Below are 24,815 nucleotides of genomic sequence, written 5' to 3'. Positions count from 1 at the left end.
TCGATTTTAAGCCTAACGGAAATTTTTATAATAATAATCGAGGCTATTGTATCGTTAAAAATTATTTCTGCATTTTGTACAAACAAAATAAATATATTGAAGAATATAAAAAACATGAAAATTATACTATAGAAGTAAATCTAGTATCAAAAATGTTCGATTCAGCACGACACAGTCTGACTGAAAATCGTTCCGATTTCCGGCCATTTCGATTACCGACGTTCCGATTAACGACGCTCTACTGTATTATTATTATTATTATTATCATCATCAACTCGTCTAGATTATATATATAGATTGAAACAATCAGAATTTATTAAACAAGTTTTTGAAGTACATATTAGTTTTGGAAAAAATAAAATTTTTTTTAATACTTTATTAAATTGTTTTTAACTTTTTAACTAAATATTTTTGAGCCATCTAGTCATTCTTGATTCTGTTTATCTACATGGATATTGCATGCTGTTAAATTCAGTTTTTTTCCTTCTGGTTAGCAAAAAAACTCATTTTTATTCATTTTGTGAGAATAAGTACCATTGCTTAATGTTTAGTCATATATGAGTGTTTTTTTAACTTTTTACTCATTGTGGACTGGTAAAATTGTGAATAATTTTACGTGGACTGATAATTATATGTGACTATGAATTATGCTTATTTATTAGGCTTATGTATGCTTATCTAGGATTATTGTGCAGTGGAACCTTGCTCAACGATCATAATTTGTTCCAGAGTCTTGCTCGTAATGTGAAACACCCATTAAGCGAAACAGTTTTTCCCATAGAAATTAATGTAAAATACGATAATGCATTCCATGCCAAAAAAATATTCAAATATTTTATGTATAACGTTTATTCAAAGAAAATTACACAATATACATTGTTAAGAAGTGTGAATCATCATCATCATCTTTTCTTCTAGTACGGAATGAACCAACCTGGAATGAGAATTCGATTTGCAGAAAACAAAAAAATCACAGATATAATGTCTGATGAAGATGCCAAACAATATGCCAAATTCTTGGGCTATGTAAAGGCTATAATTAAATATTAGAAATTAATTAATTTGACTAGAGGTAGGCAGTTATGCTGCCATCTTGTATTAAATTTAATAATTATAAATAAATAATTTTTAATTTAGACATTTTTTTTTGGAACTGGTCATTAAATTTAGTACGAGATGGCATGTTTATTATATAACAGGCTATCGTCATTGTTGTTTATATGGAGTATGTCTGAACACAAGTTTGGAAAATTGTATGATCACAAGCAACATTAAAGTGCTAGTGGAATGAGTGCTAAACACAGACTGATGTAGCATGCGCACAATCTGGGATTTCCCCTCTCCTTGTCCTTGTTATGCAAAACATTGCTTGTTAAGCAAGTCAAATTTTTACAAATTGTTTTGCTTGTTATGCAAGGTGCTCATTAAGCGAGGTTCCACTGTATGTAACATAGTATGTATAGTACAGTAACTTTAGATTATTATTTAAATGTCACCCTTAATCAATTGCAGTGTCAGTACAATCAAATTTTTTCCCATGGACTGGTGAAACTTTTTTGTGCATTGGTGGTTGAAAAACACTGATATATGAGAATCTTAAATGCTGATTTAATGAAATATTAAAATTTATTTCAGCTTATTTTTATTTAAACTCTTTAAGATATAATTTAATGTACTTTGTAAGATGTATTAAAGAAGACTAAATTGATTAGAAATTTCATCTAAAATATTTACCAAAGTGTGTAAATATTCCAAATTGTTCATTCTAATTCATTATCTTCTCATGTTAACACATATGTACACATTTTTTCATGTAATATAATTTTATTTTATATAAAACTAAACTTGTATCATCTTACAAGACGATACAAGTTTAGATAACAAGTCTATATTTTTGTTTTTAAAAAAATAAAATATCACTAAAGATAATTTGCATTATCATTGTAGATGGAATTTTATAATTGAATATGTACTGTACAAATGTATGTAAAATAAATAAAAATTTAAGCATGTAACTGTTTTATACAATGTATTAATGTATTTTTAATTAGTGTTACTAGTATAATTTTATAAGATAAGATTGTCCCCTTTTAACAGGATGTCCAAAAAGTTACTGTGTAGTGAGAAATTTGCAATGACATTAAAGTAATACATACAGCATTGCATACAAGACCTGTAAGTTGTATGACCTGTGTTTCACTTTACAATAGATGGCATTACTGCTTGCTTACAGATGTTCTGGTTTTTGGAAGACTTGCCGATCATATAATCTCCCATGGAATCTGGTCTGCTAGATTCATTAATCAGGTCAAAAACATTTTCAATTAAAAAATGTTGACTCAGCTCTTACAATGAATATATTCTGTTTCATAAACTAGACTGGTTATTACTGTTTTATAATTTTAAAAAAACAGTTTATAGGCAAGGATTTTAAATTTGTTAGGGAAATTGGTGGCAATGATGTTACCTATTTATGGATACATTTAAAGAGAGCATTTGTCTTGGAAAGAAAATACAATAGAACTCAATGTTTCACAAGGAACTGATGAAAAAATACATTAAATTGCAGACCACATAAAATCCACACATCCTTAAAAAACATGCAAGAAGGTACAAATCCATGTTATGTGCATTCAGAATGGGTAAAGTGAAGAAAAACAAATATTTCCAGCATAAGCACTTCCAAAAGCAGCTTTATTTCATACAATATAATGTTGTTATCCCTATACATGTTTTACACAAAGATGATAAACTGTTAAAGCTGTTTTTTTCTTTAAAAGTAGTCAAGGTTACTTGTTTGTTTCCTGTTGAGGATTTAATATTGATTCTTTGCAGTTTCTAAGTTTGAAACATAAACACATTTTTGTCAATATCATCCAAACATGAAGTACAGTACATTTAATTTTTAATTTTTTCTAAAATTATTATTTGAGATAAAACTTCATCTAAGATCAAGTTTCCCAAAAATTCACATCATCGAAACACACTAAATGTAATAACATTAACATTGTGATTTACAAAGATTTGAAGGAACGGGTGAAAAAATACATTAAAATCTAGTTTCTGTTGTATTAAAATTTGATATCAGCATTTAAAATCAAAAAAGCAAATTTTGAAGAAATATTAAATTAATTTTACTTTTTAAGATTATTTTAAACAAATTGAAAATTAATACACAATGAAATAATTAATTGATTTTTCCATCATATTAACAATGAAAAATGAAAGTGTTTTGATTCTGTATTGGAGAATTTTTAATTCTCTACCCTGTGAACACTAATGGTCAGTTTCACTAACCTTCCATAAATGGGTTTAATGTGCCTGTTAAATTTTAAAAACCAAGTTTTTTTTTTATCAAACTTTGTAAAAATGAACATTTAACTAGAAATAACATTGTAATGTTAATTTGTAATGACATTAAAAGTGGCTATGTATGGTATTGAATATGAGACCTGTAAGTTGTATGCAATGCTGTACTGTACATATAACTTTAATCTCATTACAAATTTCCCACTGTAATGACTTTTTGAACATCCAGTATATTTAATGTGTTGAAAATATAGAATCATTAAAATTGCTGTATGAACAGTAAATATTTTTAACTTTTGGATGGTGATTGCTACAGTTTTTTTTAATAACATACACCTGATCTTAACTCAAATGCGAGTTTTTTTTTTAATTTGTTAATTGTAACACCATTAATTTGTACATTTTTAAATTATCTGATTCAAAAATATAAAAAGCAATTAAAAAAAACCCTATAAATTCTTGTTTTAATTTGGTTCAGTCATATTGTATATGTTCAGGTAGTCACAAAATGTTTTGACATCAAAGATCTATGACAAAATTTTTACAGAGCTAATGATATCTTCTGATACAACAGCTGAGAGCTGTTAAAATATGACTCTCTAAATAGAGTTAAAGAATGTTGGTGAAATAGAATTGTTAATATAACATTAATTCTTTTGGTGAATCACTGTAAAACATGTTAAGTGCTATTTTAATGAAGGTTGAAGAAATTGACCATAAGAATGCTTACGTGAAAATTTTCAGTATATTATGACATGTTTTATTAGAATCATGTTAAATGGAGAGCTTTGATAGAAATTGTCTATGATTTAGGGCAGGGATGAGCAACACGCGGCCCGTTAAACATGTTTATGCGGCCCGCCAAGCATTTCTATAATTGAATTTATTTTATCGACTTTCTCCCATCAATATATTGTTATAAAATTAATTATAATAAAATGGTAGTACATACTAAACCGAAACAATTTTTTGTGACGAGTTACTCACTTGTCGGCGACTTGTTCAAACATGCAATACGAACACGTCGCGTCTGTGCTTGTTTGTGTTTGCTTCTGTCACACAATCAGTCAGACTGGTAAGCTGTTAACTAGCAATTTTAGCAATTCTTGTGTTTCTTGAAAGGCGTGAGTACAATATTATTGTCAAAAAGGTAATATTAGAGTTTTTTTTTTTTAATTCAAAATTAAGTTTTCCTACAAATTTTTTTAACTTTCAAATTTTTAATCCATAATAGCATGTCGGAAAAGCAAACAAAAAAATGGAAGGTTGTGGATGAGCACAGGCATTTCCAAGAAAAGTGGAAATTTGATTATTTTTTTCACTTTCATCAAAGATAAAGCTGTATGCTTAATATGCTCAGAGACTGTGTCGATATTAAAAGAATATAACATAAAAAGGCATTACGATACAAAACATGAACAACAATATAAAAACTTAACAGGACAACTCCGGATAGATAAGTTTAATCAAATGGAGAAAAACTTGGGAAACCAACAGGCTATTTTTAAAAATCAAGCTATTTTATCAAATACGGCAGTAAAGGCTAATTTTGTTGTCAGTCAAATACTGGCAAAAAAAAATGAAACCCTTTGTGGATGGAGAGATGATAAAATAATGGTAAAATGAATGGTTTATTTCCTGGTAAAATAAATATTATTTCAAACATTAGTTTATCAAGATTCACCATTGCAAGGAGAATTGAAGACTTGTCTGAAAACATAGCAACAATGCTTCGTGAACGCATTGCAAAATTCGAATACTGTTCTTTGGCACTTGATGAGAGTTGCGATATTAGCGATACAGCACAACTGGCTATATTTTTACGTGGTATTGACACCAAATTTAATATTACCGAAGAATTGTGTTCACTGATTCCAATGCAAGGGACTACAATCGGCAAAAACCTGTATGATGAACTAAATTCTGTGTTGGAAAATTTTTCAATTTCATTAGAAAAGATTATTGGTATATCGACAGATGGAGCACGAGCAATGTCAAGCATGGAGGTAGGAGTATCGGGAAGGCTATTTCAAGACATTAAGAGGGTCGCAGGAAGGGAAATATTCGTTAACCACTGCATAATTCACCAGGAAAATTTGTGTGCGAAAAGATTGAGTTTGCCAAATGTCACAGTACCAATAATTAAACTAATCAATTTTATAAAGTCGCGTGCGTTAAATCACCGTGAATTTAAAGAATTCCTGAAAGATTTATAAACTGAATATGGCGACGTGGTTTTTAATACCGAAGTACGTTGGCTTAATAGAGGTGCAATGCTAAAAAGAGTATACAACTTAAAAAGCGAAATACAATTGTTCTTGGATATGAAGGGATATGCCTTTCCTCATTTTGGTAATAAAGAATGGATGTGCGATTTTGGGTTTCTTATCGACATGACTCAGCATCTCAATGATCTTAATGTGGAACTTCAAGGCAAAGGACAGTTTATTCACAATTTGTATGATAAAATTCAGGGCTTTGAGCGCAAATTAAAATTGTGGAAACAGCATCTTTTGCAGAATAATGTGTCTCACTTTCCACATTTAGAAAAAGAAAACGTTACTACTTCTCAAAAATACACACAATATATAGACATTTTAATCAACGAATTTCAATTACGATTCCAAATGTTCAAAGCTGAGAAGACAGCGGTTTCCACGAAAATGTTTTCCTCGCCATTTAATATCGATGTGGATATTAAATGGCGAGGAAAGAATTCCCGAAGACTTTCAAATGGAAGTGATTGACATGCAGAATAATACCGATTTAAAAAATGTATTTTTCTCAGTAAACATCGAAAATTTTTATAAATCTTATATGAGCCCTGAGAAATTTCTGCTTTTGACGAAAAATGCAAAGCAAATGATGTCTCTGTTCGGAAGTACGTATGTTTGCGAACAATTATTTTCAACCATGAAATTAATCAAAAATGACCACCGATCAAGACTGAGTGATGCACGATTAGAAAGCTGTGTACGTGTAGCTACCTCATCAATTCCGGCTGATATTGATCAGCTTGTATCAAAAAAACAGTGCCAAATTTCTCATTAAAAATTTCAAGTAAATTCGTTTTTCTGTTCTTTTATTGTTTGTTTTTATTTTGCATTAAAATTTGTATATGAAATCTTTACTTTTTTTAAATTTTATGTTTTTTTATTCTAATGTTTATTATAAATAAAGTTTTGTAAATTATTAATAAGTGTTACTTTATGTGCGGCCCGCCAAAAATTTTTAGAATTTAAATTGGCCCGTTGATTAAAAAGGTTGCTCACCCCTGATTTAGGGTACTTCATCTGTACTGAATACTTATTATGTGGAATATGTCCATATAAAATGAAAAGACGAGTATGAAACATGAACAGAAAGATTCTTTATTTCATGATAAAGCAGTTGACATGGATTACTTGGAAAAATATACAACCCTGCCAACTGGGCAGCACTACAAATGTGATGCTACATTATTGCACATTTACTAATACAGTCAAACCTCTGTTTTCAAACATAATTTGTTCCTAAAAGTTGTTCTAAAACCAAAATAAATTTTCCAATAAGAAACAATATATAATGGATTAATCCATTCCTGTCCCCAAAATAGTCTTTTTTTTAACTTTTTATTTTTTAAACTGTATTTCATGCTAAAAATGCCTACAGATGCAATGTAATAAATATTGTACATAGGCCTAGGGGTGCTTGTACATTGGGGCACATGCTCCCCTTTTTATCTCAGTTGTCTCTTTTCCTAATCCCCAAGGGGGTCCAGCAACAGAGAAATTTGTGACTTCTAGCATATTCTGCAAATATAAAAGAAACTTATGAATGATATTTGTCTGTTGACACATGCAACTTCATTGTATGTTGACCAAAATCCCATTCCTTATTTTCAAGGCCAAGTTAGCCCCGAGTGCAACCAGCACCACCTTGTGGGAGCACTGATCTGATGTTGAATTGTAGAGTTTGAAGCTCCTCACATAATGTACTGTACAATGCCCTTTTTTTATAGCTTGTGTCCCTCTTTTTCATAGTTTACAGGTGCTGCTGTATAGGCCTAATATAATACTGTACATCTTTTTAATATTTAATTTGACTTAAGCACCTTTAAAGACACATTCTTGGATGCCATTTATATTGTGTAAATGTCAATTAATGCAATTTTTATTAATTAATTTGATTTAAATTCAACTGCAGCATATGCCAAAAAATGAAAGTAATATCTTTTCCATATGTACATTGAAATGTAATTTAAATAGCAATATCATTGATGATTTGTATCGTGTTGTCTAATGATGTGAGGCAATCGCTGCACCATTAACTTCTGGATCAATAGTCCTGTTGTTGATTGGTCGAGCAATTGACTTTCTTTAACATAGGAAGTATAAGGAATTGACCATCTGTGTCTGTCTAATTTGTGATCTGCTCTTGCTGAGTTGCTTGTTTGGCAACCGAGGTATCGTATGACAACCTAGACAGATATGAGTTTGAAATTGTGTTTGTGAACTGATCTGTTCGAAAAGTGAGTCATTTAAAAACCAAAGTTTGACTATAGAGCAGTGATTTTTCAACTGGTGTACTGCAAAAATTTTTGAAGATTATTAAATAAACACAATTTTGGAAAGAAGCCCAAAGAACGATAAGTGTATATGTCAAAATTAAAACCTCTTTAAATTGATTATATAAGTTTTTCATTGATATAATGAATAAACGTATACATAATGTAGTAAACAATATATATTCGTAGGCAAAATTATATGTGAATAACAACAGGTTATTTCATTTAAAATGAAATTTTTTTTAAATCAAAAATGTATATATAATTGCCCATATTTCAAATTGTTTTAACTTAGAAAGAGCAGGACATTGGGCAAGTTTCTAATGGCAGTTATCATGCCACTTTTAAATGCAACTTAAGACTTAATGTTAATTGCTTTTCTGATGTAAATGAATATTATTAATTTAAATAACTTATTGTAACCTGCTGCTATTTTAAGAAACAATAATACTGTTTTATTTAATTCACAATAAATATAGACAAAAAGAATTAGGTTAAGTGGCAAGTAATATAGCAATAGAATGTTTACAAACAACTTTAAATCACATGATTTTTTTCATGGAAATTTGTGCCAAGGAAATTTAATTATAAGTTCAAATGTGCTGTGAGATAAAAAAGGTTGAAAAACACTGGTATAGAGTATTGGGTGAATGTGTGTATGCTAGTAGTATCTTCTTTGAGACATTCCTATTTGTCATTGACCAAGGTATGTTGTATAAAAAGAAGCATTCAGTCCCAAGCAATCACCCTGTAGAAGCTGCAACAATATCTTGTTATAAAATATCAGTTTAAGAATAGTTTTTAAAACTTAAGTTTTTAGATTTCATTTTACTTAAGTATATTATTCAATTATTTACATAATAAAATTTAATATATTTAAATGCTTTATTGTTTATTATTCAAATTTTCCTAAGGAAAATATATTCGACTTTGAAAGGAGGGGGAAAATGAGTGTTTTTATTGATATATTATTTGATGATAATATTTAATTGATAAATCAGGCCAGTGTTTATTTGCTGATAATCAACATTATAATTTTTATGATTTGAACTTTGAATAAATTTAATCACACAAAATTGAGATACATTATGATAAATTCATTTTATAATTTGTTTTAACTGATATTTGAGAATTTTTATCAAAATTAATAGAATTTAGACTTATTTTTTAAAATAAATATTTAATATTCATTATAATCTAGTGCATAAATTTCATCAGAAATGATTTAGTTGAATGGTAAATTGTTATTATCACAAAATTATTTTGTTCTGTAGTATTATTTACAATTCTATATTAATTATACAGTAGAGCATCGATTATCTGACTCAATTGGGGACTGAGCTTGGTTGGATAACTGAAAAAACGGATAACCGAAAAGTATGAAAAAATACTATATTAGTATATTGCTATTAACCTACTTTGCGTTGAATTTTCATCGATGTTAAGCCTAACAAAATTTTAAAATATTAATTGTCACTATTGTATCGTTAAAAATTATTTCTTTATTTTGCACAAAATAAATACAAAATTAAAGAAAATAGAAAATTAAGCCTTGTTTAAATACTGGCCTCCTTTTCATGGTCGAGCCAGTGTTGCCAACTAAAACACGCAAAAATTTAACAAAAATAATATTAAAGTAGCCAAGACATAGCCAAATATTGTGGCCACATCACTAGTGGACAATTGAATTTGCCAACCAGAATGTGGTCAGTTAACTGATGTGACAGTTGATCGGGGGTCAGATAATCAATGCTCTACTGTATTTCAGATTAAATGTAAAAATTAATTATGATAATTTGTTTTACAATTTTTTCTAATCAAAAAATTCTAAACTTAAATAGAAAATCTTCATACTGATTTTTTTTTCTCCCTCTTAAATTTATGTATAGTAAAAATTTATAGATCCAAGTATATAAGAAAATTATTTTTAAAATCATATATCAAAAATATGTTTAACATGTATATATTTTTCAGTTTGTGATGGAAGTAATATTACATGTGACGAATGCATATCAAGAGGTTCACAGGTAATTTGAAAATTACTTTTCTTAAATTGTTTTTGTGTGTGTGTGTGTGTGTGTGTGTGTGTGTGTGTGTGTGTACAGTACATGCATACGTCGTTTAAGATTGATTTAGAATTTATTTTATTTATTTTTTTTTTCAATTTTTTGTTTGTCACCTAGTATTGAGAGATTGGAAATTAAAATGGAATGTGATGAATCCATTCCTGGTAGGGTGGACAGATGACAGGATGTGGTGTTGACATTGTAGCCATAGTATAGAAGCAGAACTGTGAGTATGAAACTTACAGGATGAGTAGTCCATGTTGAAATATGCAAATGATTATACCTATGATGTCATCATTGTACAGTAGTGCCAGTACATCCTTGGATATAAATAATGGCTCGCCAGAGGCTACAAGCAGTGACAGGTGAACTTTCAGATTGCACATGGGTTTCTTGTGTCATTTTGTGCTCTGCTGCTGAGAGAAAATTATGACTAATTAATGGATTTTGAGTGCAACAAAATTATTGAGATGCAAGAAGCTGGATTATCCAACCTCCAGATAGCCATGTGTCAGTATGGTCATGCTCATGTAGTGTCAGTGGACAGCTGAGGGTCATATTCATCAACATTGTGGAACTGAAAGGGAGGATAGAACCCCTAATGCATGGCCATCACAGATTGCGCACTGTTTTAGCACGGCAGTGGAGCACTATTACTAGCCACAGGGTGTCCACCAGCCATGTTTGCTGTTTTTGGCAAAGAGGATTGTCTGCTCATTGACCATTTGTATTTGTAAAAGAGGGTGAGAGAGAGCTGTCAGTCGTTTAGCTGACTGACTTAGGCCCATTTAGATAGGAAACGGAAAGAAGGTTTGAAGGTAAGGTGATAAGCAGCAAGAGGAAGTTAGATAGATAGGAAAGAGGAAGGAAGTGACCCATGGGTTCCATGGGTGGCGGCAACACTGCAACATACAAAATGAGACAAAATACAGTTACATCATACAATAATAGCATAAACAATTACGGAGATCCATATAAACTAAATGGCGTGACAATATATACAGTATACAGGGTTAAGGTTTACAATTTATATAAGGCAATATCAAGCGATTAATGTAAAGCAGGGGAAAGTTATATGTTCAAAGCATATACGTTCAGGAACCATCCTTGCTATATTCATCTGTTTTGCTTTCCAATGTTTGGTGGATTGGACTGTTGTTATTCAGTGTCTGTTGCTGTTTTTTGAGATAGTTCGGTTTTAGCTCTTTTGTTTTCTTGACGAAAGTTTGTAGGCTGCACCACAGTCGTTTGGTGGCAAAGATGTCTGCCGGCTTTGGTGGCCATGTCAGTCCACTTGTGATGGTGTCCCTAAAAAATTCTGCTCATTGACCATTGTTGCAACTACTACTGACCCTAAACCAATTGTGCATCCTGTTGCAGTGGGGCATCAAATACAGACATTGGCATGCAGAATGGCAACAGGTCATCTTTTCTGATGAGTTTTGCTTCAGCTTGTTAAATCATGATGGTTACATATATGTTAGATGACTTTGTGGTGAACCACCTGGCACTTGGTAGCATCATATTGGCCCAATGCTCAGTGTCGTGGTTTGAAGTGCCATTGGGTACCATTTGCAATGTCACCTGCTGTGAATTTAGAGATCTCTCTCACTTCCCAGATACATAAGGGACACTGTACTGGCAGAGGTAGTACCCTTCCTGCAACATAGTCCTGGCATGATTGAATTAGATTATTTGTATATAGCAATGTAACATGTGGGCAATCTGCCAAGGGGATGCCTCCCAGGAGGACTTTTTATGGAAAACTGGCTGCTATTTAGGTGTTAGAAGAAAACCTGGAAAACTCCACATGGCCAGTCTGTTGATAAGGTACAAATCTGTGGCCAACTATCAGTGTTCAGTGGCATTATCCACTTGGTCACTGGTGGGCACCTGACACAATATTTCAGCAGGAAAATGCCTGCCTCATGCAGACTGTGCAAGCAGTCTTCTGTGAACAGCAAATACTGCTCCTTCCATGGTCTGCATGTTTACCTAATAAGTTTCCTATTGAACATGTGTGGAACATGCTTGCCTGAGGCTGGTCTGCCAGGTGCCTACACCAGTCATCATCAATGAATTGTGGACTTGCATTCAAGCAGCCCGGCATCCCCTATCCCATGAAGAGATCCAGAGCCTTTTTGTATCCTTGCCATGATGTGTAGGGGCTCTTGTTGGTGCACGTGACTTCACTTCCTATATTGCCTGTTGAGTGCTGAAAACGTAATGATTCATACCTTCTGCCATGTGATCTGTAGAGTGTATTTTCCTAGTTCCATTATTTCTGAGTGTTGCAATTTTCACAAACGGCAGTGTATCATCAAATTTCTCATCAATGAAAAAGTCAAACCAGCTGACAATCATTACTCTCTCAGCACAGTTTGATGAATTGATCCTATCATACTAGTGTCTTTGATTGGTACAGCAAATTTTCTGAAGGCAGAGAGATGATTACTAACCTTCCCTATGCTCATATGGACCTGCTGTGATGAGTGAAAGGAGCTCATACTGGCCAACTGGCACCTGACCAGTATTACAGTTCTCTGCAGGAAAAGGTGCACATTTCCATTTGCAGAAAAAGATGTGGAAAATTACCAAAGGCATCCAGTTCTTACACAATAACATGGAGCTCCATACTATGCATCTGACAGTTGCCACATTGACTCAGCTACAGTGGGAAGTGTCCAGTCATTTGCCCTACAGTCTTAGGACTGTATTCTGGTATGACATAGACACACTCATCTTCAAGAGACTGTCTGTGACAAGCTGGTCCTAGATTGGCTAAACATTTATTTACATGTAGATCATTACTTCTCTCCAAACACACTTCTGGATGACACTTTCCCTTGTCTTCTAGAGATGAACTGATAGTTATCTTTTGTCTAACCTATACACAATCATATTAGAGAATGTTATATATGTTGGGAAAGAATATTCCAAGATAGAAATAATGCTATTTTTAAAGCAGTTACTTTACATTTCACTTGGGAAAATCACTGATTCCATCCTTTTTTAATGATTCTATATCAATTATGAACATGCTGTTTGTGGGGAGGAGACAAATGATGACAAGTGTCTTACAAAGTTAAAAAGCCATTTATTTTGTTGAATTCATACTTACATTGATATTAGACAATTCCCAAATCTCTGTGTTCTTTTTGAAGTGGTGAGAGTTTTGGTCTATCAGCCCCAGGGTGGACGAGAAGGATTTGTTGGGCGGATGTGGATGATTGACAAAGATGCAATGGCATCTTATGTGGTCGATTGCATCACAACACAATTTAATGAGCATGACTTTGGGCTTAATCCAGAGGAAGACTGTATCTGCTGATGTTGGAGAGCGTCGGATGCATTGGGATTATACTGAGTAGAGGCGACACAGATTTATCACGCTAAATATTGGAGGAGAATTCCTCTTATGACTTTGAGATTCAGGGTTTTTATAGTATTCCTTCCCTGAATTCAACCTTTTGATTGGTCCAAATTTCCTTAGTTCGTTCTCCAATTGGTCTCTCCTCCTCCTCCTGGTGAGGTCTGAGAGCCATTTGTTTCATGGGAAAGGTCTGTTCAGGATAGTCTATCTGACAGTCTCTCGACTCTGACCGGGAGATGTTGATGAAACCTAGGCCTCTATGCTTGTAACTTAGTCCTTTATTTCCTTTATTATGACATTTCAGAATTTGAATGATCCAGCACAATATCTCTTTGACTGTTGAATCTTCTTCCTTTTCACAACTTCTTAATCTATTTTGATTGTATATGAGCATTTGTGTCAGAGTTCCATCTCTTGGTTTGACATTGACAGATCCTTTAACATGTCTTGGAGTTGTCCTGGAACTTGTTTAGAAAAACGGTTTTCTTTTTCTCTCTCTCTCTCTCTCTCTCTCATATAATCTGTCATTATAATTTAAACGATTTTGGACTTCATCTGGGACCTCACCACAAGGAAGTTTTCTTGTTTTTTATACAGTGAAACTTTTCTGCTTAAAAGAACTTTTTGTTATGAAGCAATCTAAAAATATATTATTGAACTTGTAAACCTAGAAAAAATTAATTTCAAAAGAAGATAAAACATTTATTTTTATGTACAAATTGAATCACAAATAAGAAATATGAACTAATAAAAGATAATAATAATAATAAACACCAAACATTTGTATTTCTCAGATTCTCAACTGTATACCTACTTTTGTACTTCCCTGTATATGTGTGTTTGTGTAATCTGTTATTGCTTTTTGTTAAACAGTGAATGTATCTTTTATGGAATTTTTTAGACTAAATATTTTGTAACTGATATAGATAAACATTTGCTGAATATAGCTATGATGTAATTTTCTTATCTGGATATTATCTGTATATAATACAGGTATACCTCGAGTTACGTCGTTCTCGATTATATGTTGTTTGTCAAAAAAGTCATGTACTTTTTTGACAAACAATAATAATAAAAATCAAGTTTAAGTCATTTTATTCAACTTTACATTCGTCCACCACAAATATTGAAGTCGTAATATCACTAGAAAAGCATTAAAAGCACATAGAATCATATTAAAATATGTACATTTACAGTAAATGTTAATATAATCATCATAAATCCTAGGGAACGAAACATGAAAACATCTGTGTTTCTGTGTTGTTGTCTTAATTAGCGGTCTTTAAGTGCTCATTATTGGCGTTTTCCACGGTAATTCCAATATTTACCATTTGGCATCGTTGTTAGCGCCACTAAATATTGTTAAATTTAACATAAATTAGTTTATTTTCTACTATCGCAAAATAATTTTAATAACTGTATTTGTTATTTAACCTTCAAATTCATTTTATTTTATAATGTCTTAGAGCAAACCACATTCCCAAATAAAGAGTCTGCAATGTCGCCAAATTGTAAGCATGTACTGTACAGTACATCTATTTGTAAATTTAGATAAATTTTAGTTTTTAATATAGTACAGAAAAAAAGTAATTTGTTTGTAAGCTTAAAACAGACTCTTATTAACCATATATTATTAAAAATGCATTTATAAATAAAATACAGAACTGGGAATGGTAATTTGTGGTTTAGCCTAGTGACAAGTAAATTCGACTCACGTCACCTCTCCTGGAACCAATTACAGACGTAAGGCAAAGTATATCTGTATTTGAGTATTAACTATTTATTATATGTCCAAAAAATTCATGAAATATACAAAAAAATAAAGCATTTATGATTTTCATATATAAAATGTATTTATTGATTCTAAAATAAAACAAAAAGAAATTAATTTTCTTTTTGAATTCAGTCGGTGTTTGTTAAATTTTATCTGCATGTTTAGTTACAGAATAACTGATTAAATTGTATAAATCATATTCATTAAATGATTTATAGATAAAACTATATCTCAGTTTTTAACTAATGTTTGATACAAACTTTAATGCCATTTACAATATTTGGGTTAAAAACCTTTAGCAAAATTCATAATAGATATTTTTTTGTTGTCTGTCTTGATTTTTATATATTCCATTTAAAAGAACTTACAATGCATGTTAAAAAGTTTGACATTTCTTTCAGAAGCATCAATAAAAACCAAAAGTAATAAGCAGTAGCAATCATATATTGTATCAATTATTAAAAAATATATCTGTTTATTTTCCAAAAATAAAATTTATTTCTCATATAAGCCAGAATTATTATTAATCTGTATTATTTTTGTATTATTAATGTGTATTATTTCTATAAAATTTAGTGTTTATATATACAAATATAGGTTTACATTGTTGTTATTGATATAGAAACACTGTGTGCAAAAAATATATATATATATATTTTTTTATAGAAAGCTGGTTTCACACATTTGGTATTTGCCACTTACCAAATAATTGTCTGTTTGTTTCCTTTGATTTGGCACAATATATTGACAAGGAGTGGGAAATGGTGAATATTAAATATTAGTCACAAGTAAATCATCCTCATTACTTGGTATTGGCCTAATGCTTGCTCAGTATTTGATGAATATCTAATGTGTGGAGCTGCCATAAAAAAGGTGACTTTTAATTTAAAATTAAAAGTTACCTTTAACTTTACCAGTTACCATAACTAACAAAAAATACATTTAAAAACATCAAACAGAAAAATGACTTATTTTTAATTATTTCAGTGTTATTTTTGCCGAAAAACAAAAAAGTGTAGTGTTTATCCATATAAACACCTTGTTCCTAGAAATGATGAATGTGGCTCAATGGGAGATATTGCCTGGGGAACATGCTTGGGTAAAATTTATTATATTATTATTTAATTTAGAAAAGATTTTTATTTATTTCATAAATCTTTTATATATTATTTTGTTTATAGTTAACTTTCAGACTTTGATAATAACAATGAGTGTCATCGGTGGGGTTTTAATTATTGGAATTATTGTTTGTTGTTACTGCTGTTGTCGAAAACAAGGAAGAGATAAATGGGCAAGACAACAAGCAAAATGGGAAAAGGAACGTGAAGAACGAAAAGCTCGGGCACAAGAAAGGTATATTTAATTACACAGAATATATGTTTTCTCTAGATATTTCTTTAAATTCTTATTCAAGTATTTATATAGAAAATGAAACTAACCTATCCCTATTTTATTTATAAATAAAAGAAAAATATGATATAAAATTTGTTTTGAACAAGTATTTATACAATTGAAAAAAACATTTGCAGTTTGTTTTGAAATATATTTACTTTAAATTTTATTTCATGTAAATGTATGCATTATTGGGCTGCAATTTTACAAATTGCATACCTATAAATTTCCACTATTATCCATCTGTCCATCCATCCTTCCTTAATCTTGAGAATGGAGTTACATAGATGAAAGTTGAGACCAGCTTTCATCTATGGGAAAGCTTAGGGGTTGAAAGCCTTGATTAAGTATAAGTGAATTTCCAGTCTGGACCAGAAGTCACTTGACTTTTTAAAATTAAAATATGATTAAAAATTGCAACCTAGCATTGTGACGATGTCACAATAATATACAACTAGCTGACTTTGTATTTTATTACAGTAAGAAATAATATAGCCAAGAATTATTAAAAACAATAATCAATATAAAAATATTTACATGAGGCCTATTTATAGTTAATTTGGGCATCTAGAAACAAGTCTTGTATTCTTAAGGATCAGAAAAATTCTTTACATTGATCATTCGTTATTTGAAAGATTGATTTATATAAATGAATCAATCTTTTAAGTAATGAAAATGTATTATTTTGAACTGAAAAAAATTAGGTTAAATTCATTCTCATAACTTTTTTTTTGCACGAACATAATGTCAATAACAATCTGGGAATTAAAGGATAATTTTAGTTAAAATTCTTGGTTAAAATGCATTTCAGAGCTATATTGAGAGAACTGAGGAATACCCATTTATCACGAAAATAATCAATTTTAAATATGTTTTGACCAGAATAAGAAATATAGATATTCATATTGTGTATGGTTTATTAAAATCACAAATCACTTTGAACAACAGTTGCCATTGTATAGATTTTGTTGTGTTGCTTAATACCATATTTTATCCCATAGATCTTTATCTGTTTGATCCAATGAATAACTTTGATAATCTTGTTCATAAATGAAGTAATCATGACTACAAAATGCACAGAATAATTCTACCAGCAAAGAACACATATATACTTTCCACTTTCAAAAAATATTGTTGTAAAAATAAGAATTTGACATTAGATGTTATGCTTTTTCCATTAAACCAACCTCCACAACCAGACCATTTAAAAGGCAGATTAAACTTGATGATATTTGTAATTCTCTAAAATCAACACAAAAACAATTAAAATAGGTTTGAATTAATATTTGGACAGTTTTCCAATTATCATTATATCAAACAGTCTGAAAATTGAATCCAGGGCAGTGATTACCTAAAAGTTTATAATATTGATAAGCAGTTAACTCTTATTTAAGACTTACTCAGTTACTGATACTTGATCACTGTCTTAGGAAATAACATTATTGTAGAAGTTAATTATTTTAGATATTTGTTATATCTGACAACATATATTTACTGTGGCATGTTGATTTGGTTATTGGTTTGGATCCTTGTAATTAAAGAGCAGTATATTGACTTAATGCAATTAAAATGTTTTAAATAGTTGGTCATTGATAATTATTTTACACATTTTTGGCTTAATCAACTGATTTTATTATATAATTTGGAGTAATTTATTTGCTAGTACTAAAACTTGAGCTGAGTTTTCTAGTGCTAGCAAATAAATTACTCCAAATTATTACTCTAGCATTATCTATTATCTGCAGTGACTCCTTTCTCTAAATAATCAGTAAAAAATGAATACAATTTAAGAATAAAAAGATTTTTTATTGTTTACTCTTAATTAGGAAAAGTTGCTCTTTTTTAAATAAAAATACATGAGCATCATTTTTTGGTTTAATAAGAGAATTCTTTTTTAAAGTTTATTCCTTTAAGCATAACATAAATTGATAATTTTGTCAAATTGAATATAAATACAGTATATTTAAATGAAGAATTAAATTAATTCAAAACAAATAATTATAACTAGTAAGTGAGCTGTTGTATGATTTGCAATGAATTAATATCTTTTAAAGTAACTAAAACACATTTCATAAATAAAGTGATACCTTGTACTTATTTGAACATTCCAGAATTCAAATGCTAAATTGGAAAGATTTGATCAGAGTTTGAAGGATGCTTGTACATTAGAACTATGCATACAGTGAAAAATGCACTCATTGCATTGTGCTCAAGTTGTCTCTTGTTCCTACTTTAAAAGCTTTTCTTGCCTCATTCTTGTGTTTTCAGTACTTTTTTATTTTGTTTGGTTATATATATAAAACCCCTAACTGGCCATATCTTGGATATGGCTTGGATGCAATATCAAAAAAGAGTATGGAAGCAATGAAGCCTAATACTGCATTTGCACACAATCCACGACTCACTTTGACCTCGATTGTAACTGTTGCCAGTCAAACATCGAGCTGTTCACACAAGCAATCTGCTTGAGAAGAACCCAGCTATTGCACGCAATGATAAAACTGACATAACTACACAGTAAGTCACAAACACCAACAAACAAAATGGAAGTTTTGGTTAGAAATAAATACTTTTTCTTGCCATATATCTAAGAATATCCAGATCTTGTCGTCTCTCTAAATATGTTTTTTATTTCTCTGTTGATAGCCCAACACTTGTTCTGCAGCCATCTTCTTTTTTCTCACGCACGTGGGATAGGCATTAGGCACCATGTCTTATTAAATTTAATAATTTTAATTAAATTAATATTTAATTATAATTATGGCCTGGAGTGGGACTCAAACCTGCAACTCCTGCTTACCATGCAGATGTGTCACCAGTTACACTATTTGGACTTCTATTTGACTCTTTGCTTCCAGACATATTTAATTTTGGATATAACCATCTGCAGTTACTCATTGCACCGATTGGGGGTGACTATTATACCCATGGCCTATAATCACCAACTAATTATAACATATTTATAATTAATTTTGCCAAACTATATAAATACTTTTTAGATTTAAAATATGTAAAGTGTGTTTCACTTGTAACAATGCTTCAAAATTATTATTTCTTACAGAATGCAAAATATATTTTTATTTATTGCATTAGTTTTTATTTATTTTTGATTTGTTAGCAATTTATAACATCAAGTACAATGAATCATAAGCTGAAATTTTTTTTATTAGTTTTACTGTACAGCCATGTATTTTTGTAAGAAAGGGAAAAAAAGGTTGCATTTATATTAATCATATAAAAATTTATTAAACATAAAATGTTTCCAATTGTTTAGAATAGTAATTATGTATTTTTTTTTTAAAGGAAAAAAGAACGACAAGCAAAAACAGATGAAATAAGACGTAAATATGGTGAGAATTTTTTTTATTTTGTACGTATGAAATCTGAGTTTTAAATTTAAAAACTAAATTTATTTAAATTTGTAACTAGGTCTATTATTAGATGCATCAGGTAAGAATTTCCAAAACTTGTGCATGTATAAATTATTAATTTAATTATGCTCAGATTATTTACAAATTGAAAATGTGTAAACAATGTGTGCATAATTAAACTTTGAAACTGCATGATAATAGAGAAAATTTATTCTAGTAAATGCACTTTCATTCTTTTGTTTACCTGTATAACAAAAAATACAGATTTTATTCAAAATCAAATTATATTACTTGTATAATCATTGTTTAAAAGTCAGCATTTTCCTTTTGAAACAGTTTAAGAGTCAAGCAAAAATAAGATTCTTATTTAATTATATAGTTGATAAATTTTCACATCAGTGAGTTTTTGATCACATAGCAGTTATATTTGCACATGATCTAAAGTTTTATAGTTTTTTATTATTTTATTAATGTTCAAAACTTTTTCTCCATAATATACTGAAAAACTTTACTAATTACTTGAAAAACAGTTTATATAGTGAAAACATGCATATAATATCTGTAACTAATTTTAATATTTTTGATGTAAAATATGTGTGTTCAGAGATCAATCACTTTTCCAATTTCTCTTCTAATAGTTTTAAATACAGTGGAACCTTGCTTAATGAGCATAATTCGTTCCAGAATCTTGCTCGTAATGCGAAACACTCGTTAAACAAAACAACTTTTCCCACATAAATTAATGTAAAATACGATAATGCATTCCATGCCAAAAAAATACTCAAATATTTTATGTATAACGTTTATTCAAAGAAAATTATACAATATACATTGTTAAGGAGCATGAATCATCATCATTTTTTCTAGCACAGAGTGAACCAATCTGAAATGCAAATTTGATTTGCAGAAAACAAAAAGAATCACAGCTAATATGTCTGTTAAACACGCCAAACGATATGCCAAATTCTTGGACTATGTAAAGGCTATAATTAAATATTAGAAATTAATTAATTTGACTAGAGGTAGGCAGTTATGCTGCCATCTTGTGTTATATTTAATAATTATAAATAATTTTTAATTTAGACATTTCTAGAATTTAATTTGGAATTGGTCATTAAATTTAATATGAGATTGCAGCATAACTGTCTATCTCTAGTCAAATTAATTATCCTAATATCTAATTATAGCCTTTACATAGCCCAAGAATTTGGCATATTGTTTGATGTGTTTATTATATATGGTTGTTGTTGTTTATATGGAATATGTCTGAACACGAGTTTGGAAAAGTGTGTGATCACAAGCGATATTAAGGTGCTAGCGGAATGAGTGCTAAACACAGACTTATGCAGCATGCGCACAATCCGGGACTTCCCCTCTCTTTGTCATTCGTTATGTGAAACGCTCGCTCATTAAGTGAGTCATTTTTTACAGTTTGTTTTGCCTGTTATGCAAGGTTCCACTGTAGTTCTTAAAGATATAGAAATCATTAATTTTAATAAACAAACATTTTTCAAAGCAGCCTGTGGCTTCATCTGTTGATATAAATACTAGCAAACTACATATGATTGGCTAATATTGTATTAATTTCCAACAATATGATGATAAACTGGAATTGAAATGAAAATTTTATTGTAATTTAAATTTAATGTACTATTAACTAGAAAATTCAAAAATAAAATTTAAATCAAATGTTTTTAATTTGAATTTTTAGAATGATTAAAAAAAATTTAATAAGTTGTAGTAAGATCATTGTATAATCTAAGTTAGAATTTTTAAATTAATATCAGAGCAAAAATTTTTAAATTATTAGAATTTTGTAAACAAGCTTTTTTTTTTAATTTTATGATAAATAAAACAATGTACAAAAAATTTTCCTTTCCCTTAAGTTTTTTTAACTATTTCCTATTCTTCAGTATTTGATAAAGAATGCTAAAAATTATTAAAGTATTGAAATAATTATATAGTGGCCAAAAATTTTTTTATGTATCGTTGAGAAAAAAGCTTTGCAATTTTTTAAATATTTGAAATTGCAGCAAATGCTCAAATTGATGGCCTTCAACTTCCAAACACTTTCAAATGCACTGAATGCATCATCATTGAACCCTTAAGTTATTTATACTGATGTTATCACACATTGATATTGTTGCCTCCTTTAGTAGATTGATATTTTAGGCTGTTCTTACAAAGGAATGTTGTATAAATTTAGAGATGAAAAATAGCACTGAGAAATAAAAATTAGAATAGAGATTTTTTTATAAGGTAAATTATTTATGGATCCAGACTTTGGACAGCCTTTTATATAATAATACATTCAGAAAGAAATGTTTTCAGTTAAAAAAATTACTGAATTTATGAGAATGTTAATATACTTGTACTTTTTCAGTATTAAGTTGGTCTCCTCAGAAATTTTTTTTTACTTTGGTAAATTCTTTCTTTTCTAAGATTGTTTATAATAAACACTAAGAAGAAAAAACTTGAATATGAAAGTATAGTATGTGAAACTTATTCTTGTATCTCTCATATATAAATACTTTGTTTTTTCTGTGTTTGTAATAATATGCATGCTTTGTCTGTCTTGCACTTATATTGAAGTGCATTTGAAAGAGTTTATGTAGAACTTAATTTACCATATGCCTTTACAAAATCTTTGTAGGTAATCAATGATTGTGTTGTCAGTTTGATGTTTTTATAATTATTTTGTATTAATTTAATAACTTGGTATTCTATATTAATATAATGTGAAGAAATCACTCATTTGTATACTGACAGATCCTAAATCAACTTGTGGAGAATTTTTTTTTATACTATAGAAAATAAATTTTTCTTTTGTAAGCAGGTAATGTCAAATAAAAACTTAATTCCCATTGTGGAAAAATTGTGCAAGTGGGAATTTCAAAAAACAGCAACAAAATAAAAAAACCTATTTAAGTGTTGATTCCTTTTTTGAAAGTGTAGCATGTTCAGATTAACATAAACTATTGATGCTGTTGAAATGACTTCAGAAATTCAAGATGGATGATGGTATCATTGATAGCAAATTACAGGTAGTCCCCAAAGTATGATAGAATCCAGAACAGAACTGTCATAAATCAAACACAAAAATAATGGGGTACAAATATAATTAAACTTTGAAACACTGCTCATAAGCCTATGTAATATTGTGTGTGTGGGTGTGTGATTGATTACAATATAAATTATATTAAATGTTGAAGTTCAAAACACCTAAGTCCTAATGTTTTAGTGTATTACAGTATGTACAGTACAGTACTGTACGTATAGTAACTGATTACAATATATACAGTATGTACTGTACAGCAGTACATACTGTATATATTGTAATCAGTTACTATATGTACTGTACATACTGTAATACACTAAAACATTAGGACTTAGGTGTTTTGAACTTCAACATTTAATATTTTAATTGAATATTTATATTATTTTATTAACAGATTCAATGGTAACACAGGTAGTCAACCATATTTAAAGAAACCAAAAATCATACTGAGATGAGTTCTGTAATTTTCATGTGAAATTGATTTTATTTTTATTATTAATTTACTTTAATGTTGTTATAAAAATTGAATTAACATGATTAATCAAACTGTACAGCTTCACCTAAAGTTTGGTTCTTGTTGCTTTGAAAACAACATGAACCAAAATTTGTATTAAACTAAGTTATAGTTTACGACAAATAAACTTGCCAGTTATTGTTATATACAGTTTGTTTATTGCCCATTAGATTATTATGTTTAATATTTAATAATTATACCATGATGTGAATGTGACCAATTGTATATTAGTATATTGAAAAAAATTGCATATTTTTTATATACTAATTTTAGCCATTGTATGAGTGATCATGAGGACTGAATGTATTTCTTTCTAATAGAATGGTATATTTCCTTTGTAAGCATCAATGTTTCATTTTGTTTTATCTGCCATATTGATCTACAGATGTCACAATAGTTCTCATTTTCTATTGGCAATTGATTTTCCTTTTCTGCTTATAATTATAGAAGTTAAAAAAAAATTTTAACTTTTTGGGATCTTTTCTGTAAGGATTGGATCAAAAGTTTCAGAGGTTATTAGTAGAGTTTAAACCTATTTGGACACTGAAACAGAGTGATTTTTACCTTTTACCTACTATAAAGTTTGCCTTAAGTGGAAACTTTGTGAGGTACATCACTGCCAAAGTCCTGTTGGGTACTGGGTCTCATCAGTGGATTGGAGGAAGAGGTTAGAAATGGAAGATGGCTAGACAGATTTAGTGAGGAGGACACAATCTTGGTGAACTTGGAGTTTTTTAAAAGACCAAGGGAAAAGCAAAAGAAATTGAGAGACATTGTATAGAATGGTGAAAGAAACTACCTTTTAAGGTCCAACATTTTATTTAACAAAATCATCTGTTAGAATAAACTAGAACAGGATAAGAAAGAACATATATTTCTTTTTCTATGTTACAGAAATGGAAAATATTTCTGCTTTTGGTTAATGCACTACTATTCCACAATTGGGAATGAAGCTTTACAGTTTATAAGTATCTTTGTTTGACACATGAATTTTCCAAATTAACTAGCCAGGTGATCATTAAAATCAGCTGAGCAGAGCACCTATGTGAAAAGCCTAGAGAAGCACTAACATTTTATTATTAATAATAATAGTTTATATTTCTCACACACACTTCTCTTGACAACTGATATGAATTATGAAAATTATTAAATGTTCTTTACCAACATTATAAAACATATTTTCATAAAATTGAATATTTATTAATCTTTTTCTTTTGTTGCTAAAGATTCTGAAAAAAGATTGAATTCTATTTGATTTTTATGTACCAGAAAAATTTATTTTTAAAGTTAGATCAAGGTGGCCCATGTAATGGGTTTATGCAGCCTGTGATTAATTTTTTAATACTAGCTACTTAACTTCCAATAATTTGTCGAATGGATGATTCGCGATACTTCTTCATTTTTTAAAAAAG

General features: G+C 29.7%; 1 protein-coding gene across 2 annotated transcripts in view; it reads left to right on the top strand.

The window, feature by feature from the left end:
• The window catches only part of LOC136988167 (pituitary tumor-transforming gene 1 protein-interacting protein-like), a 42,760-nt gene that overhangs the window by 9,139 nt on the left and 8,806 nt on the right, over positions 1-24,815 (top strand). Inside the window, exons 2-6 of one of the 2 annotated variants that reach the window (XM_067285996.1) lie at positions 9,830-9,882; positions 16,056-16,167; positions 16,250-16,421; positions 19,764-19,810; positions 19,890-19,910. In XM_067285996.1, the coding sequence (XP_067142097.1) occupies positions 9,830-9,882; positions 16,056-16,167; positions 16,250-16,421; positions 19,764-19,810; positions 19,890-19,910 (405 nt within the window). The remainder of the gene's footprint in view (positions 1-9,829; positions 9,883-16,055; positions 16,168-16,249; positions 16,422-19,763; positions 19,811-19,889; positions 19,911-24,815) is intronic. The other variant, XM_067285997.1, reaches the window with a different exon arrangement.

Source organism: Centruroides vittatus, unplaced genomic scaffold (assembly GCF_030686945.1).
Source record: "Centruroides vittatus isolate TY-2023 unplaced genomic scaffold, ASM3068694v2 scaffold_324, whole genome shotgun sequence".
Taxonomy (NCBI): domain Eukaryota; kingdom Metazoa; phylum Arthropoda; class Arachnida; order Scorpiones; family Buthidae; genus Centruroides; species Centruroides vittatus.
This window is presented reverse-complemented; position numbering and strand designations above follow the sequence as displayed.